The 20,328-nt window shown below is 39.0% G+C and overlaps 1 protein-coding gene across 3 annotated transcripts; it reads left to right on the top strand.

Annotated features, from left to right (window-relative positions):
* Position 1: 1 nt before the first annotated feature.
* Positions 2-19,583, top strand: arhgef33 (Rho guanine nucleotide exchange factor (GEF) 33). 3 transcript variants are annotated; one of them, XM_067610770.1, is made up of 17 exons: positions 2-1,412; positions 5,430-5,473; positions 8,070-8,234; positions 9,308-9,429; positions 9,818-9,966; positions 10,115-10,219; positions 11,090-11,216; positions 12,084-12,216; positions 13,955-14,062; positions 14,400-14,492; positions 15,353-15,501; positions 15,638-15,727; positions 16,135-16,313; positions 16,863-17,404; positions 17,491-17,715; positions 18,073-18,215; positions 18,426-19,583. In XM_067610770.1, the coding sequence occupies exons 1-17, from the start codon at positions 1,361-1,363 to the stop codon at positions 18,553-18,555; spliced, it is 2,556 nt and encodes an 851-aa protein (XP_067466871.1). In that variant the 5' UTR covers positions 2-1,360; the 3' UTR covers positions 18,556-19,583. The 3 variants fall into 3 exon arrangements, with proteins under 3 accessions (XP_067466871.1, XP_067466873.1, XP_067466872.1); XM_067610772.1 differs by having other exon boundaries at positions 16,944-17,404; XM_067610771.1 differs by having other exon boundaries at positions 9,821-9,966.
* Positions 19,584-20,328: the final 745 nt, after the last annotated feature.

Here is a 20,328-nt window from a genome sequence, read left to right on the forward strand (position 1 = left end):
TCCGGGCTTTATTGTCTGCACCGCAGATAGAGGAAACAAAGTGAGATGCACTGCTGAAATGAAGAGAGACAGACAGAGAGATTGACTTTACAGTATAGTGCGGCACAGGCATGGACAGAGAGACAAACACAGGCTCCCAGCAGCCATGGCGCAAGAGGTTGTCACATTGATTATCAGGCACATGCACACACACGTGGATACAAATCTCTGTTTCCGAGAGTCGAACTGGTGAGGATGTTAGCTTGCTCTGCACAGCTACTTTTCTAACAGTCCTGAGTGAACCATTATGCTTTGGTTTAGGTTTGTTGAGGAGTTGTTCTTAATAATCTGAGTCTGAGTCCTCCTGCTGGAGAAGCAGAGTATATTTACTCTCCAGCTGTCTTTGTCCTGCAGCTCTGAAAGGGCAAGATATATTCCAAAACATCCATGTTCATTTTGGAATCTATCAAACCCTCATTGTGTTCTTGTTCTGCAGCTGACCTCCGACCTCTCTGTGATGGGGTAAAATGTTGAAACTGAATAAACATGAGGTATTGCTGCAGTACATTGTAAGATGTCTCACTACTTGGTTTTGAATTCTTTTTATAAATAGCATTAAATACTTTTATACATTTTGAGTAGATAAGCAACAAAAGTTTAAGTTTTGGAAAAAACAATAAAAAAAACCCATCTGTAGATATTAACACTCCAAAACTTGGCCACTCTGCTTCCTCAGGATTGTGTTTGTGTTGTTGGAACAGATAAAACAGAGAACAGTAAAAACACCTTGAACCTTTCTTTTAGCCTTTTCTTGAAGTGGATATAAAAAACGGAAATATTACAACTCTTTAAAATGTTTGTGCAGCCGATACACATTTTTGTACATACTGTAAGGGATGTTCAGGGTTAGAAAGTCAAAAATTACCATTCAAAGATCTTCACATTTTGCTAACAGTGAGCTCCTCCTACAATCAGCTAGTTTCCCTCTCACCTCCTGCAATAATTGACTTTTCCATTTCAAGCTAAGTCTGATTAGTGCTGTTGTGTAAATCATCCTCATTACAGCCAGTCACGCCTCCTTAAATCTAATGAGTTAGCCACAGTACTGTATGTGGCAGTATGATGAACAAATGTCTCTCTCTCCTCCTGATCTTTCCCCTCTGTCCCTTCACTCTCTGAAGACAAGGGCCTTTTTGTGCAAAGGGGAAATCATAGGACTCACATGCTTTGGAGGAGAGAAAGTGAGTGATCACAGCAAAGGACAGGGTTGTTCAGAGGAAGAGAACAAGACAGAGGAGCGGACTGAAGTCATCTTGAGCAGGATAAGGACGTTGGACAGCTGTGCACTAGATTGGACCAGACTGGACAGGACTACCGAACCATGGAGAACGGCAAAACAGAAACAGAAGACAAGACGGAGGGCGTGTCAGAAGGTAAAACAGGTGTCAAAAAACTGTATCTGTAACTTTAAACAAATGTTCTCAGAGAAAAATGTTCAGGTTTGTACTTAGAATGCATATAATTATTATTTTCATCTGTTTAAGAATCAGTTATTACTCGTTTAGTCTATAAAATGTCAGAAAACAGTCAAAAATGGAAGATTTTCTGATGCCAAGGTGACGTCTTCAAATTCCTTGCTTGTTTTGTTCAACCAAAAGTCCAAAACTGCAAATATATTCAGTGTACAGTGATACAAAACAGAGAAAAGCAGCAAATCTTTGCATTTGAGAATTAGTTGAATAACCTATATTTCAATCATCGTGACAGAGTGTGGAAAAAAAACAGCTATCTGCATTAATAACCATTTTTTAGAGGACTAGTCCAACTTTTGTTTAACATAAAAGGTACAAGAGAGGGGTGTTGTACCCTAGTATTGGGAGTGATCTCATGTTAATGTCCAGTCAGGTGTTGTAGTTTGTAAAATTATGTAAAATGTGGCAGGTTTGGCCTAAAAAGGTTTACTTGATTGAATAATGCCACAAACCAATGAACTCATCTATGTCACTCCTTCATTGATTTACCTTGTATAGACCTCAGTTCTTTCTTTAATCTTGAAACAGTAGAACTCTTTTATTGTATTGTAACACAAAAAGTGTCCCTCAGTCAAAAAAACTAAATTGGATAATTGATCCTAAATGGAGCATAAGAGCAGGAGCAGTCTGGTAAAACATGCATGTAGAAAAGATAGCGACTGATACCGAATTTTTGGGGACGACACCGATACTGATATCTGAGAGTTGTGTATAAGACAATATTAAGTTTTTACACAAACACATGACATTCACAAACATTTTTGATAAGTAACCCTTTATTTACTTATTTACTTTTGGAGATTTGTGTACTGTAAAATATGTACTGACTAGGACATTTTACATTTGAAGAATAAACATTTCAGAGGTCTCTGGTGGTCTACTGTAACTATTCAACTGTGACCCTGTTTCTAAATTATGTTAAACATATGTTTGTTCTATCTCTGTACTGCAATTACTTGTTACTTATCAGCCGACATATGAGCCACCTGGCCAATTTACTGGTCTAGTAGAAAGTAATTCAACTCTGAATCTCACTGTTCCAGGAGAAATGTCCAAAAAAATAATGTAATAATCATAATAATAACTATTTTTATTCGTGTCCTAGCATTATTTAATGTTATAATGTAGTGGGTTTGTTGCTAAATGAATTAACATACAGTAAAAACTCTGAGGAATGTCATGTGTTTTTCCTATCAGTGCTCCAATCACAGAACCACATCCTTTTGGTTTCCCAACTGCAAAAATGCTGATGATTCGCCCTTTTTTCTGCCCTTAAGTTTGAGGTCAGTAGCTTGACGTGACATCTTAATGCTAACATTCTCTGGCTTATAACAACTGAAGCCAAAAGCACAAAGCAAGTCGTCAGAGGAAATTTGTCATGCTGTATGTCATGGAGACAGAGCGACTCTGTTGTTGACTGTATCTTTCTTCTTCCTTTCATATGTTAAAACATGTTACGCAGTACAGACGTGGCACGTTGTGCCTGAGGGTCTTGTCAGTTATGCATGATAATATATGTTAAGTACGTATTTCAGATGACCGTCTGCAATGTTGACAGCGGCCCTGACCTGTGAACTTTCCACAACAAACAGAACCATTGTGTTTTTATACAACCAGTTAACTGTCCCAAAGTGCACTGCATTTAAAAGACAAATCCATACTAAATCTGAAGTTCCTTGAGCAGCACTTTCCTCCAACAGTCCAGCCATTTTGTAAAATATCACATTTTAAAACTACAAAGAAAGTAATTTAATACCTATTTCACAATTATATCATGAAAAAATACTGTACAGTATTTTGGAAAACCAGTAGAGACGATATTATCTAGAATTATTCATTATTATATCACATTTTTTTGGCTTTTGATTGGACAGCCTCCTGCATGCACAATCCACTGTGGAAACCATCCCACTTGTAGTTCATATGTGTGTGACCTCTCCTGACAGCCAACAATCAGATACAAAAACATTTAACTAACATCGTATTTTTGAGGAAACTGAGTTCAATGTTTGTCAAGATATTTCAAGACCTGCAGATATCCGTTTTTTTCAGGCTGTAACTGCAGCTGCACGCTCTGTGCTGCAGATGCTAACAACTTACTCAAATGTTGCTCACTCTAAAGAGAATTATGTCTAAATTTGTGACTAATTTAATGATTCAAACATGAGGAGGCCACTGTTCTTACAAACTTCTAAAGCTTTGACTATATCTGTTTCTACTAGGGTCTCTGTTACTTATGGTGTTTATTGTATCACAATGACTCTAACAGGAATATAGTATATTGTTTATAAATAATGATTCAATCTACTTGTGGCATCTGAAGCTTGTTGAAACTACCATGAGATCTAAAATTGGGAATATACAGTGTGGTCCAAAAGTCTGAGACTACATTGAAAATCTCTCATATATTCACATAAACCTGGAAATAATCAGAAAGTTTGAGTTATGACATGTAAAATGAAGAAATATTTAAGATTCTGCACTATTTCTATGTCAGCAATCAAATTTAAGCAAACTTCTGGCATTAACCAACTTAACTCCTTTGTACAAAAGGTCAGATTTCCTTGAGTTGTATCCCGTCCATTGAATCATGTGTTCAGGTGACACTCAGGTGGATGTGACCTACTTATCAAGTAAATCATTCAAGTAACTCAACTTGCAGCCAGTGTTCACCTGTTATAAATATGGCTGTGCCTCAAGTTTGCAGCAGATCATTGCTTACTAAGTAGCGTTGTGATAGTGGGAAACATGGCATCAGAACTAAATGAAAGTGTCAGAAACTGGATCAGTTCCAAAGGCAGACCAAAAGTGACCACACCATCAGAAGATCAATACATCAAATTTATTTTTATCCCTGTGGAATAGAAAAGCAACTTCATTACAGATAGATAGAATTTGCTAAATAAAGAACTAAATAAAGACTTCAATCAGCAAAAGTCAAAAGAAAGCTGTCTTTTAATGGTCTCAGAGGATGAGTAGCAGTTTCTAAACCACTTCTCAGGAAGGGAAACAAGGCCAAACGCTTGGGGGTGGGCTATTAAATACCAAAATTTCACAGCGGATGACTGGAAAAAAAGTCCTATTTACTGAAGAATCCAAGTTTGAGATTTATGACAGTAAGAGAAGGGTGATGAACAGGAGAGAAAATAATACTACAGTGTATCAAACCCACAGTGAAACATGGTGATGGGAACATGGGGGTGTTTTGCCTACTCTGCACTGAACTGACTCCACCGTGACCAAGGAGAAGTTTCACTCCATTCTTCAGAAAGCTATACACTCTGCTTTGCATCTTTGTGGGGAAGGATTCATACTGCAGCAGGATAACGACCCCAAACACACTTCGAAGCTTTGCAAGAACTGCTTGAAGACCAAGGAGGTCCTGACTGACATGGACTTTCCTCCATAGTCACCTGACCTCAACCACATTGAACATTTATGGGGGCACTTGAAAACTGAGAAAGCCAAGCAATCTGTGAGATCACATGAAGCTCTTTGGGACATTGTCAAACCATGCTGGGATAACATGGGTCATCAGGTTTTGCACAAACATGAGGAGTCCGTGCCAGCTCGAGTGCATGCTGCCATTAAAGCAAAAGGAGGCACATACCAAATACTAAGATATTCTGAGATTCATTTACATTTTTCAAAGATTCAGTATTGACAGTTAGAAGCGTTCGTTGTCCATAGTGGAAGTTTTCACCTCTGACACGTCAAACTCAGCTATTTAAATTCAGCTCACAAATTACTTTCTCCACTTTTGTATCTTATCAACAGTTTTATTATTATCCATATTCATGGATAATAAAAACTATGGTACGAAAGCGCCATCCATTCATTCTTGTTTTTCCATGCATGCTTATGAATACATGAAATGATGGAATCAAAAACTTTCATAACTAAGTTTTATTTCTCCAGATAAAGAAGAAACTGTGGAGGAGGCTAACCTGGAGGTAGCTCAGGTAATCAAGAACTCTTCTATTCCACACAACTTTTTTTTTAACACCTTATTGAGGGTAAATTTAAAAGAAAAATCACTAATCACTGTCGTTATTTTATGACATGCTACTATTAACCTGCCACTAACCACTCATATAACATTTACTTTTCAATTTTCACGGAAAAATTGTTAATATTGACCGTATGACATGTGATCTTCTCAGGATCTCAAGAAAACTTTAAGGTCAGAAGTCACAGAAAGGTCAAAGGTCAATCTAGTCAAGTGAGGGATTGTCTGATCATTAATCCTTTGACTCTTTTGACATTTTTGGATAGAAGACCGTATTTTTTTCCAAGATGCTATCTTGTAGTTTAACATTCGCTGCTTTGATATTTCAAACTGCTCTGCCTCAGGCTTTTTTACTTAAGTGATTCATATTTGTCAAACTGACTGAGATTTCTTTCAACAGACACCAGGAAGAGACACAGTGTCATGTCACAGCAAATACTGCGAACAAGCAACCTTAAGATAGACACAGAACATTATTTGTCTTAGTGCTTCCTGGTGCTGTCAACTTTTTCTAACTATTTCTCTTGTTAATAATGACGTGTTGATTTTCCCTCAGTGCTCAGAATGACACATTCTATTAGTTAATGATGTTTTTCTTCCACGGCTGTTTCAAGTGTAACTTTATATAAATCAAAACCACAAATAGTACTCCCTCAGTTTGAAAGAAACACTGTAGAGATACAGATGACAGAGAAAACACAGCGCCTAAGCTCGTCTAATCACTGCGCATGTGGTGTGAAAATGTAGTGTGTGAAGACTTGATTCATATTTCGTGGGTTTAAATTTACACTCTGTCTCATGATATTTGATCAAGAGTGCATATTTACTGACGGCAGAACATAGAAGAGCAGAAGAATAAGGCTAACTGTGTAATAACAAATGCTTAAGACGTTTGCATGCAGACAAAATCACTGTGCACGAATGTTTATGAGGCAGGATTTACTTTACATGACGTCAATTAGCAAACGGAAGATTTTGCCCTTTAGCCTGGAGGCTTGCAGTAAGTGTGACACACTGGCTGCCACAAAAGATTACTGTGAAAAAATCATAACTCACAAAAGCTGCAAAACATTAAATATTGTTGTTTTCAAACTTTAGAGTTCTGAACGGGTCTCACTGACAGACATTCACTCATACCTCACATTATGTGCATAATTTCCTCATGAACTTAAACATTTTAGCATTTAAATTGAACTCTTATTCGCTGGAATCAACCGTAACCTTACCTGAACTTGCGATTTATATAATTAAATAATGAGATCTGTGAAGAGTTCATACTGTACTGTACATACTTCAGATATGCAGCCTCCAGGTGTACAGACGTATAGTAGCGCTGTCAACCGCTGATAGCATCAGAAAGGAAGAGCAGGAGGCAAACAGGACAGATGCTCTATTCAGTCTCCTGTCTGATGCCTTTCACATGACCGAGAGAAAGAGTGAGCAGCGGAGAAAGGGAAGGAAAGATGGGATGAGAGAGAGCTGCTTCAACCTATGTTATGTTCCCATGAGCTGATTCAGTTATCCCTGCCGAATAAATTCAATCAGCTATGAATGAGAAAACTAAGAATGGAACTGCGGAGAAAAAGAGAGAGGTGGATAGAGAATCCACCGCTTATAGAATATTATTAGAAAAGGATGAGCGAAGGGATAGTCATTTAAAAGAGCAAGATTATGTAAAAATAATAATGATGTCAGGGGTGAAGAGAGGACAGTAAAATCAGACAAGGTTGGCTGTTATAAGCAAATGCACTGCTGGCACTTCAAGTAAAATCCTGCACAAAAGAAGCCTGAGAAGATCTACTATAAATAAAGATGCACCAAAACAAAAAAAAAGGTTGTAGAAAAGCCAATGATGAAAGAACTAGGAGACTCATAACAAAGAAATGAAGAGGATGTTAAAGAAAAGAACAAAAAGCACCTAAAAAAACAAATTCCAGTGTACTTCCAGATGTACCAAAACCCCCCTAGTGACTTCCAGTAAACTTTTAGATGCACCAAAACCAAAAAGAAACGTCCAGTGTTCTTCCAGATGTACAAAAACCTCAAAAAAAAACTTCCAGTATACTTCCAGATGTAACAAAGAAAAAAAAAACTTCAAATGTTCTTCCAGATGTACCATAACCCCCCCAAAACCTACTCTTCACTTCTAAATATACCAAAACCAAAAATGTTAGAAAAATAGTAGAAAGCAGAAAAAAATAGTTGAAAAAACTACAAGATTCATAGACCGAAAGCACAGGAAGCAAAGAACCAAAGAGGATGTTAAAGAAAGGAAGGAAAGAAAATAATATATATATAGCTAAAGGAGCTAATAAGTCCTATGAAATTTAACAAATCCATAGAAAAACTGAAGAAGAAGTACTGAAAAAAATTAAAGTAGTAGTATTAAACCATAACTGCTGTGTTTTTTTGGTGGGAGTGTTTCTTCGACTCCTTTAAATTTGAATTATTTTTCCTCGTATCATCTGAGGCAGTAAAAAAACCCCTAAAACCCCCTAAAACAAGCTACTGAAATCATGATATATATCCAACTGCTTCTTGTGATGCAGCTGCAGGGCCTGGTGGCTGAGCTGCGCGAGGGGCTCCACGTTGCCCTGACGGAGCTGCGCGAGCTGCGTCAGAGGGACCTCGGCCTGGAGGAGAAGCTCCAGGCCCATCAGACTGATGTGGATGATAAGATAATGGGCCTCAAGAACTCGCTCAACACTTTCAAGGTGCTGGAGACACTATACAGTGAAAATACACACACACACGCGCACACACACATACAGAGTCTATTCTTAGTGATGTGGAGAGGCCCCTGTAACATAATTTGGAACATCTGACTGCAACTCTATTGAAACCATAAACTAATTGAATTTATTAGATAGGAAGGCAGCTCTTTCAGACGCTGTTATTCAACAGTGGAGAAAATACTGTCCAGCATTTACATCGTCTATGAGGCTCATGTTTTAAGATCTGTGGAATTTACGTGTTTATTACATTTATGTGCACAGACTCACGCAACAACTTCAACTCACAGAAGGGTGATTCATTGATAAAAAAATTTGTTTTTGGTATTTTAGGCATGTGGTATATTCTTTTTTTTTTAATCGTTATATGTAGAATTGAATGGAGCGTTATGTAATAAATGTGTATTGTTGATTTTTTTTTTTACCATGACTACCAGACCAAAGATGGTGCACATGACTAGTAAACTCAATGTGATAGCAATGATATTTTTAGTTTTTGTTATATTTAGAATACATTTCCCATAAATCTCATCGTGTCTCATCTGAGTCTGTGGCTTCACTGATGAAGTTAAAGGATAGATTCATAATTTTATCCTAAAAAGACTTTATCTGTGGAAGATATCCACTTTATTTGACTAACTCAGACGGCTGAAGCCTCATATTAGCTTCAGACAAACATTTACACACATTTTTGCACAAAACTTTGGATTTTGTGACCCATCACTTACACTGAAAGCGCATTTGGAGAGGATCTTTTTGGTCAGTATGAACAGGAGGAATGATTACAGCAAGAAAAACATGTTGGTAGTAATTTTCCCATCCGCTCTATTAACTTATTCCGCCATCTGACATCAATGAAAAACTGCCAAAGCTTTGGCTCTAGTTGCTCTAGAAGAAAACAATCCTCTTCTTGATTTGTGCCCTGAAGCAATGCAGTTGAGTTTTGCTCCGGATCTGACCCGGCTGGCACTCACAGTGCAGACTCTGTCAGTCACATCAGTTTACAGCAGTTACATCGATGCACTTCCTTGGTATAATCTGTAAACTGCTTGCAGGAGGAGCTGAGCGTGGCGTTGTTCCACATCAAGGATGTGTCCAACAGACAGAGAGAGGTTATGAAGAGGATAGAACTGCTGCAGGCGGAAAACACCAAGGATATCATATCTGTTCCGCACAGGTGGGGATAAAACACACATCATACATGTGTGCATTCATAGTGATAAGGATTTACTGAATATCAATGCAAACATGGATACACACAAATGTTTCCATACACAAAAACCCATTCAAATTATATGCCTTTCATATCTCCCCTAATCCCTCTTACTTGCAATTTTTGTGATTATTTATTTCTATATTTTTCCGATAGATAATTCCCGGGTAATCTATACAACATCTAATCTAGATTTGGGCCCAAAACTGATCTGCAATGCCCACTAATACCATTTGCTCCCTAAAATAATGTTTGTTTGCAGAATTAAAAAAGATAAAGTGTGCTGTGTAACAAATAAATTGTTTTTATCCTCTTCTATTTCTCCTTCTATCATTGCTGATTGGTCTCAAAGCAGAAAGAGCTCCAAGGCAGATGTGCTCACGGCATCAGGGGACGAACACATCTGTGTGCCCAGCCAATCGGAGCTCAGCGTTATTCAGCACTACTTTTCCAGTCTGCCACATAGCGGGTCACCGCAGAGGAGCACCACATCGACACAGAGTGAGTGTGTCATTCACGACTTCCCGCCGTACCGAAAGGGTGGGTAGTGAGAGAGAGGAGGGTGAAGTGAAGGAAATCAAATGACAGACCAATAAGATCCACTCATGTTTGTGTGTGTGTGTGTGTGTGTGTGTGTGTGTGTTTTCAGCCTCTACATCTGAGCAGGAGGCTCAGCAGCAGCAGAGAGGTTGTCAATCCAGAGAGAGGAAGAACAGCAGAGATGACACCGACACCAACAGTCTGACTGAAAACAGTGAGATAAACTGTTTATATTACTAATAATACTACTGCTGCTCATGTTACACCAACTTTACTACTATCTACATTTCTACTACCACTAATACTACTAATTACATACTAATTAATCTTTTATTATATTGTATTCATATTCTAAAATGTTATATTCCCTCATTCATTAAATTTGTCATTTTTATCTGTTTTATCCAGGTATCTAGTCCTTATTTAACTCTATTTTAAATCTATTTTGTTTGTTTTATTATATATATTTTTTAAATTTCTAGTGTGCATTAGTCTCAAATTGTTTTAATGTTTACATTTGTTTTGTCTTATTACTGGCTTGCCAGTCATCTGTACAGCACTTTGAATTGCACTAAAATAAAACTAAATAAACTATTTTTGATACTAGTGCTACTGCTGCTTCCTTATAGTTTACTCATTGTTGTAAATGCACATACAATACATGGCCATAGATACAAGTTGAACAGACTTTTAAAACTGTATTAAATATGTAATAATATATCTATGGTAAAAAAAACAGATAACAAAATCTAACAGTCCAGAAAATCCCAAAAGAATCACTTCATCTGTTTGAAGTCTAACATGTATTAGTGAAGCTGAATTCGCCATCTGCTGTTGACCTCTCTTTGTTGCCAGGTGATGTCATCACCACCTGATGTACTTTATCACTTTACACAGAGCTTCATCACCAAGCTCCAAACACCAGCCAGTAGCTGGGGGCTACAGTTCACTACTTATCACCACTTGATATCAGGACTTTGCAGTTTGATCAGAGAAAGCAGAAAAACATATGTTTAAACTAATATTTTGTGGGTTTTTGTGTGTGTGTGTGTGTGTGTGTGTGTGTGTGTGTGTGTGTGTGTAGATAAGAGACAGAGAGCAGCCCTGGAGCTGCTGGAGTCAGAGAGAGTTTACGTGTCCCACCTGTCTCTGTTACTGAAGGCCAACATCTCCTTCAACGGATCAGAAGCTCTCACCTCCAAAGACAAACGGTAAAACTACAAGCACACAAACACGATTGAGGTCAGTTTGAACAAATTTACAAAAAGAGGCGGCTCTTTAAATCTTACACAGACATCAAAAAACAGACATTTCAATTAACCAATAATGGACAAGGAGATAATTTAATCATAAGGAGGCATGTGGACTTTTCTCTGGAGAACAGTGTAACCTAAACAACATGTACTGTATGTTTAAGCGAGTGTGTACATACATGCGTGTGTAGGCAACCCCATGGAAATGCAGAATGACCCAGACGTTGTCGACCTTATAGGATGTTGAAAAGGTCTCTCTGACATGTTAAGAGCCATACAACTAAACTGATGCATATCACAGACTGCAGTCATTTCTATCTTTGTCTGTCTCTCTCTCAATAACATCCAAACACACACACACACACACACACACACACACACACACACACACACACACACACACAGATTCCAAGAGTGGACAGTGATCTAATTTGAGAGTTTATGGTGAGGGGAGAGCAGGAAATAAATAAATCCAATAAAAGCAGGTTATGAAAACCAGAGAGACAGAGAGGATACTCTTTTAAAAACAACTCGACACAACTCGCTAATGTAATCACTGCTTAGCTTCAGCACACGTGTTCCCAATGACCAAAAGTGCCACTGAAATGGTGCAAATGCTGAACCGGATCGGATGGCGTTTGTTTTAACCTTTTGCTAACGTCTGTCACATCTAGGATGACACAAAAGTTTAGAATATTACGCAAACATGTTGGATTATTTGGAAATGACTTCTGTATGAGCTGCTTCCGGAGACAATAATTAACAAAGTAAGTAGGGAAGTATTCTCTGTACTGGAACTGATCTCTAATTTCTTGCTCTCTCCAGTCCATTTCCCAGCTCTCTGAGGTTTCTGATCCAGCAGCACCTCGAGCTCCTTCACACTCTCCAGGAACGAGTGCTCAAGAGCCAGTGGCAAGGCCTCATGGGAGATGTATTCATGAGACTCACCAGCAAAGAGGTAAACACAGAATTAACATAACAACACAGCTGTAACTTTACAAAATAGCAGCCCATAAGGATGGATGCTTCTCTGGTTATCAGTGTCTGTATAAAGGCTCATTACACACTGAAAGTACAACAAACTATACTGCCGAAGTTATTCTCATCCCCCACCTGTCAGTGGATTCATAAAACAATATTAAGCTGCTATTTTTTTTAGGTTTTAAATCTCCAAACTGTGCACGGCTGTCTCATAATGTGGAGACATTTTACTGACTTTTTCTGTTGACATTTCTGTAGATGCAGACGTGTTAATTTGTGCGAGTGAATGCCTCTTGATGAAATCTTGACACTTGTGCCACCTGCAGGCAACAAGTGCTACACCTGCTTTCACCCATTTTGCTCATTGTGGACAAAATACCACAGGAATCTTTTGGTATAATGCGATTTAATACAACACCACCTGCATCCAAAATGACCTTACAGTTGAATCAGCGTCTTTCTAACACAGACTAAACAAGAATTGAATATAAAAACTGATTCATCTGTGTATATCAGTGGATATTTTAACAACTACAGATTTTAAAAAAAGAACTGGACATTCAGTTTAGCCACATAAATCTGAATCCTGACATACACAATGCACAGTGCTGTTTCCAGCTAGTTAATGTGAAGGGGTCAAAAGATTCGGCCTTGTGACTGGCCATTTATAATGAATCCGAATCACTTTGGCAGCCATGACGGACATTAAATGAAATGTCAAATTCCAGTAGGGCCATGTTTAGAGCTGGAATACAGATGTAGTACAAAGACAACAGTGACTGTTAATATTACTGTACAAAATGAATGATGGCAACAAAGTCCTTTGTTGACAAAATTATAACACTCTGACTGTGAGTGTGCTTCAGGACTTCCTTTTTCCATTTGAAGGGAATTACATTTAGACAAAAGTAGGAATTCATTGTCAGTAGTGTAAAAAATAAAAATGTTCCAGGGACATGCGTGGATTAAAAATCTTTAACAGAATGTCAAAAAGTTGCTATTGTGTTTTGTAACATCAGGAAGGCGCTAGTAGCGGGCAAACCCCAACTGAAAGCCAAAATCAGATACGATACACTGAGGCTAGTGTGTCTATTCTATTAAAGCCAATGTGTGGCTAATTGGCTCTGAGTGAGTGGGAGGAAATGCAGTGATTAGTAAGAACACCTACCTATTTAAACATAGAGGCAGGTTTATAATGCTTTACAGGACCTAACAGGTAGCCTGAGAGACTTGCATGAGGAAGGAAAATAGGAAAGAAAGAAAGAATCTAACTTTTATTTTATTCTAACAGACATATACCATCATATTTTCATTGCACTACATAGATATGGGTAATTTGGGACAAATACTATTTTATGTAATTTGGTTTTTACTTGATAATTTGTTAACTTGTTCCACTCATTTAACTCATAAAATAGAAAACAGAGATTGTGCTGGTGAAGTTTCTGAAGGTTTCTTGTCATCACAACACACAACTCGTATTACGAAGTAAATTAATGAACTGCTACAAACCAGCAAATTGTAAATGTAAATCCTAAATAACAAACGGAAGCTTGTTTATGTTCATGAAAACACAGTGGGCACACGATGAGGGCCACGTAAGGTTAAAACAGAAAGACAATAAAGTAGGAGAGGAAGGAGAAAAACATGTGTGTGTATGGGACCTGAACACATACATGCACACACAGACATTAACCCTCTCTCCCTCCCTACAGAGTGATTTCCTGGACTTCTACGTGTCTTACCTGAAGGAGCTTCCAGACTGTCTGTCAGTCGTCACCATGCTCGCCTCCAGCTCCATGAAATCTTCCACCTTATTGGAGGTAAAAGACAAGGCTATGATATGAAATGAAAGGACAAGGCAGCACATGATATAGCATGACTGAGCATGTCACATGAGAGGGCAGACAGAACAGGATGCGATAATGAGTGAAAGTGATGACAAGATAGGACATGAAGTGACACGAGAAAGCCTAATTTTTCAAAAAGCATGTAAAGGCATGGTAATTCAAAATCAAATTCAGAATGAAAATATTGTTTTATTGTGACTTATTTGATACAGACTCAGCTGAATGCAGTCACATTTCTTAAACCTGCTGTACTAACTGGTTTTATCCTTCCTTCCTGATTGGTCTGCCCTCTGCATGGTGTTTCTTTCAGAGTGACATAATGGGTGACGAATCAAAACCCTCCCTCCACACTCTGCTCCTCCAGCCGGTTCAGAGGATCCCTGAGTACCTGTTGCTGTTACAGGTTAGATGAAAACACACACACACACATTTGTACTTCTATACTTGTGAGGACCCTCATTGACGTAATGCAATCCCTAGTCCCTTAACTATCACAACTAAATGCGTAATCCCAACCCTTACCCTAAACTATACCTAAACCTAATTCTAACCTTAACTCTAAAACCAAGTCTTAACCTTCAAACAGCCCCTTGAAAGTAAGATAAATGGTTGCACACATGTAAAGGAATATAGATAATATATTCCATTTAAAGGTCCTTTAAAATGCCATACACAATTTCAATTCAAACTGAAACTTTACTGTTTAGTGAATGTCATACATGCAGTAATAATTCAGTAGACTTTTAGATCTATACCACCCTCATGTCTGTCCGTTAAATATGAGGCTATGACCAGTGGACAGTGATCTTAGCATAAAGACAGGAAACAGGGCCGTTGGCCTTGCTCTGTCCGAAGGTAACAACGTCTGCCTGTAAGTACCTGTAACTAAATAACACATTGTATATTGTTTATTTAATCTGTACAAATATTATTTCTTGGCCAGTGAGTCACTGCACCCAGCCAAGAAATAGGTTGACACCCTTAACCTTTGGACAGGGCCAGGCTGGTTATAGCTCCGTATTTACAGTACAGAGAGAGATCTTCTCATCAAAGTCTCTGCAAGATAGAATGTATTTCCCAAAATGTCAAACTATTCCTTTAAGTAAAAGAATACATATTAAATACAGATTGTACAGAAACAAAAAAGATGATTGGGAGGCAAAAAAAGCGTTATATCATCCCACTGATGCTGATGCATCTGCTCAAACCTGTCTCAATATATATATTCTGTGTGTGTGTGTGTGTGTGTGTGTGTTTGTGTAGGGGCTGCTGAGGCAAACAGATGCAGAGCACCCCGACTACTACCTGCTGCTGGTGTGCATCCAACAGTTCAGGTCCTTCACGGCTCAGTACCACCACCTCCTCCAGCACAACCAGGAGCTGCTGCTGCACAACCGCAAGGAGGTGAAGAGGTCAGGATAACACACTACAAAAAAAACATCACAGCACATGTTTAAAGAGGTTAAACAAAACATATTCTCATCACTGTAACCTGAGAAAAAACAAGGTGAAGCTGTTGTGTTCACTGTGTTGTGTTTCTCCCTGCAGGTCTACCATGAAACAGCTGTTAAAGACAGTGGAAAGTGGGATTCAAGCCAACAACATTGGCTCACCGTACCCTTGCAGTAGTGTCATGTTGTGAGTATTTACTCTGCTGCCCACTATCAGCTTTTTACTTCACCAATTTTGGCAACTTCTACAACAGATTATTCAGTTACAAATGAATAAACAAACCCTTTATAGTTGCAATCCTTTTTGTGGCCACTTGGGGGCAGAACACCTCCACAACAAACTCAAAGACACACAGCTCTGATATATCACTTTATAAAGTTGTTGTGACTAACATGTTAGCAAAAGTTGCCCATTTACACACTCAACAGACACTAGAAATCATTTTTGAGGTGTGTTTCTGATTACTGGCTCTATTTTGGTCTCTGAAAAACTCCTCCAAATATCTGCCTATGTTGATTCATACACTATTACTTAATAACAAATAAAGTTTCCCTAACTTCCTTCTATCTTAACATCCCATTTATCTTTCACAGAGAACATGCTAACCAGGTGAAACGTAGCAAGCAGCGTCTCCTGGAGCAAATCCAGACTCATCGCTTCCAGGATTGGGATCGGGACCAGGATCCTGAAACTCACTGTTACGAGACAGAGTGGCCCTCCCAGCTCCCGTTCTTCAGCCCAGAACTGGACTCACGGAACCACAAACCAGCAGGTGTGCAGCTAAATTTTAAATGTGGTTTCTGCTGAATCAGACATTATACTTTGGGTGTTGACAGGAACGCTGTGTGATAAGTTAGGTTAGGATCTTAGGAGGTAAATCCTCTTTTCATTCACTCACTTCCTGCTCAGTGTGAAGGTCAAGTGGAGTAGCACACCTGGAAACTGGTATGAATGAAGTCTCAAGGACACAGTAGGGTGACTACGTGCCAACACAGGGGTTTAACCCTGGTCTGCCCTGGTAAAGGGAAGCCTGCCTGGTCATTAGATCTTATTGCCTATGCGAAAAGAAGCAGGAGATGGATAAAATTAAAATAAACCTTACACCAAAGTCTAAACCCAGTGAGACCAGACATCATCTGGCAAATATTAAGACCTTTACTCAAAGCACTGATCCTTTGAGTCCAGGACGCAGGTGTTGATGTCCTGTGCCAAGGTCTAGGTACACTCAGGTACCTGTCCCATATATCTGTAGGCTTTGTAGCAATGTTTGTAGTTATTTTGTTTAGTTTTTTCATGATGTTACTTTGTGTATCCCATGCAGGGATTCGACAGAAACAGACATTCAACCCATGTCACTTAATAGCCCGATCAGTCAACCAGTCAACCAACCTTTGGCTTTCAGGTCTTGGCAGTATCCCAGAGAGTGAGGCGTCTGACAGATCCATGTCCTGCCAGCATCATCTGCCCTCTAGACCTGCAGATTTCCGTCAGGTCCAACCGGGCTCTGCTCTGGCTGATGCCCTTGGAGAGTTCCTTCTCCCTCCAGACCCTCCAGGGATGGAGAGCCTCTACGAAGAGGATGGCGGCTCCCTTCATGATGTCTCCATGTTTGACCGCTGCTCCTCTGCCTCTTCTGATTCATCCATTGACATTGCCTTTGTGAAGTGCCCCAAAGCCCCCTTGACATCACACCACCCAATGGCAGCAAACGTGTCAACAAGCCGCGACATCTTTGGCAACGGTGGAAGCCAGGGGAATGGCTACAGCAAACTGCCCAACCGAGGGTGTGTGTCTCCTGATGAGGCTGTTATGATGCGCCGCAATCAGCATCGCCCCCTTCAGGCCAGCCAGCGCAAAAGCAAGGTGAGCTTGTTCATGCTTATGTTAAAAACAAGACTCTCTCTTTTACATGAGTAAAAATCAACCTGTATGTCTTTTCTTCTGTCCAGTCACTGAACGGCCTGCAGATGGAAAACACAGTGAGTTGTGTGGATGGTGGTCCTCTATCAGACCACCTCCAAAGGGTGGCACTGGGCAGCCACGCTAAGCTGGAGCGCCAGGGCAGCAAGGGCAGCAAAGGGTGTCCCACCCCATCCCGTAAGATCCACAGTCCCCTTGGGAACAGATTGGATACTGACAAACAGAGCGATGACCTTCACGGGCTTCTCAGCATGGTGGGTTTCAGCAAAGACTGAAAGGAATTTGTCTTTAATTACACATTTTTCATGACACTTTGTGCACTTTCTTAGCAACATCCAATGATAGGTAAGGTCTCTTGTCCAAGGATACCTTTGTCATCCTGCTGACCCTTGCACTGTCCAAGGACAGATATTAAGATCCCAATTAGTAATCCTCAAAATCTTTTATTCCACCTTTCTTTTAAACCCAACATCAAAATTTAAAGTCTGGATCCTTTTCTCAGTTGTGCATACTGTCATTTTTGTCTTCTGGAGACAGAAACACCATTAACGGTACCAAATGTAACCAAACCACGATTTAAGTACATGTAATATTGTGTTCAACCCCATCAGGACTCTGGGATCCAATCATGGGGGGATGAGTCGAAGTGGAGAGGCGGCACAGAGGAGAATAACCACACCCCCTTCAGCGAGAGGAGTCGGAAGCAGGACAAAGGAGGCTTTAGGAGCTCGTTCAAGAAACTCTTCAAGAAGAAGTAAGAACTATAACATAATATGGAAATATGCACAAGATTGGATAGATACTGTAGGTGCATTGACTTAAAGAGAAGAATTTCTGGGAGAAAAGTACAGCATCATTCATAGGAAATGTCAATTTTTTAGGAATACCTACTAAAATAATACCACTGTGACATGGAAGTATCAGATTTGTTGTTAAATTGACCCCTGATCTTTCTCTCTAACAGGAGCGGTGATGAGAAGAAAGAGAAGGGAGGTGAGAAAACACCAGAAAACCAGAACAACGGTGACCACGACACGTCGGGGAAAAATCCAAAACTGGTGCATCTGGACATAAACCGCGGCACTGCTGTATAAACAACCGCTCTACCACACACACACACACACACACAGCCTTAGACAAATAAAATATAAATGTAATACATGCATCTTTAAGCATACATATACACCAAAGAAGTGCTACATGAGATTTTTTTTACATTTACAACTGCTGTATAAATGCTGTACAGGTATAAGCCATTTTATTCTATAGCTATAAAAGCAACTTTCCAATGTTCCCAAAAACAAATATGATTTTTATTTTAGAGACAATCAGATGTTCTGACCCCAAGCCTTCATATGGAGGGAAAGCTCTTAACATGGTTGTACTGCGGACACCATTTATGACAAAAACAGTACTGATCGTTAAATATTTGCTTATGTTCGGTGTTGTTCTGTCTATATCTCAGTGATACTAAAAGTATCACCTGCCAACGCCAAAAATGACATGCGAGGTTAAGGCAGTGACGCTGCTTAGATTAGATTTGTGAAACGTTTCATCAATGACGATGTGAAGATTTTGTGGTACAGACGTAACTACTGGAGGGTGTAAGTTAACATGTTCCCTCCCCATATTGTAAATAGCTCCACTCTACCTCCAGTTTCTCAGATTTTTAAAACACTTTAAACTTTTGCTGTTTTCTGTTTTGTTTGCAACCCAACCCTTCAAATCTGTGTAAAGTTAATAAAGAGCCTCCTATTGTTCATTTTTATGAGTTTCACTCCAGTCCAACTTTCTATCAGCCTGCTTAATGTTTTAAGACATAATCTGAAGCTATTATATACTCAGGAGAACAAACATTAAACTGTTATAATTTGCATATGTGTTTGAGCTATCTGTTTAAAGATGAAACATTAAATGTTTTCCTTTTTGACAATTATTTCTATGCACTGAACTGAACTTTGTTTTGTTATAAGATGAATGTGACAACTAAGAGATGTTGAAGGAAGTTCAGTAAAGGTCCACACTGATTTGTTTTGTGGCTCTGCTGGTTCATTTTCCCTGAATCATTGGGTTGTTTAAATATCAGAAGCCCAATAAAGGAATAAAGGCATGTTGTACACATTTGAAAGACCTATAGGACTTGAAATTGACTTGCAATGTTAAAAATATGTTATTTTCAGTTCTAACTTTTTAAGTGGCAGGAAACAGGAGCAATCAACAAGTTTGAAGTTTTCCATCCATAAGACAAAATTTATGTTCATAGGTTTTCTTGAACCCTTCACTTACAACACATTTACATCATAGATGTGTGCAGGTGCATCATTTCAAGGAACTGGTTTTTATGTCACTCACCTTCAGCTGGCTGCAGATTCCTCACTAGAAGCAGCTGATCTTCTGCCTCCTGCAGGCAGGAACCTGTTACCTCAAATAAAATAAAAAAAGGAACATTATCACGTCACATTAACCTCCACTGTATATTAAACACTTCAAAAGTAGTACAGTTCATCTCTGAACTGGTTACAACATTAAAACTTTTCACTGATCATTTGACAATTGAGCTTACAGTAAGTGTTACTGTTTGTAGAAAACTGCCCACCTGTGGTTCTCAACCTGGGGGTCTGGACCCCATTAAGGGGTCCCAACATAAATCTGAGGGGTTCAAAAGATGATTAAAAGGTAAAAATGAATAAAGTTGTTGTTAAAAATTTGTTTTAAATGTTCTAACACAAATATTTTTCTCTTATTTTTTCAGGCTTTTCTCAAATGTTTTCTTTTTTTCTTGTGAACTGAATACTTTAACATTTTCATCCCTCAAAATGACACAAATGTTCAAATATATTCCAGTTTACAAAAAAATATCTATGCGA

Source organism: Thunnus thynnus, chromosome 14 (assembly GCF_963924715.1).
Source record: "Thunnus thynnus chromosome 14, fThuThy2.1, whole genome shotgun sequence".
NCBI classification, from domain to species: domain Eukaryota; kingdom Metazoa; phylum Chordata; class Actinopteri; order Scombriformes; family Scombridae; genus Thunnus; species Thunnus thynnus.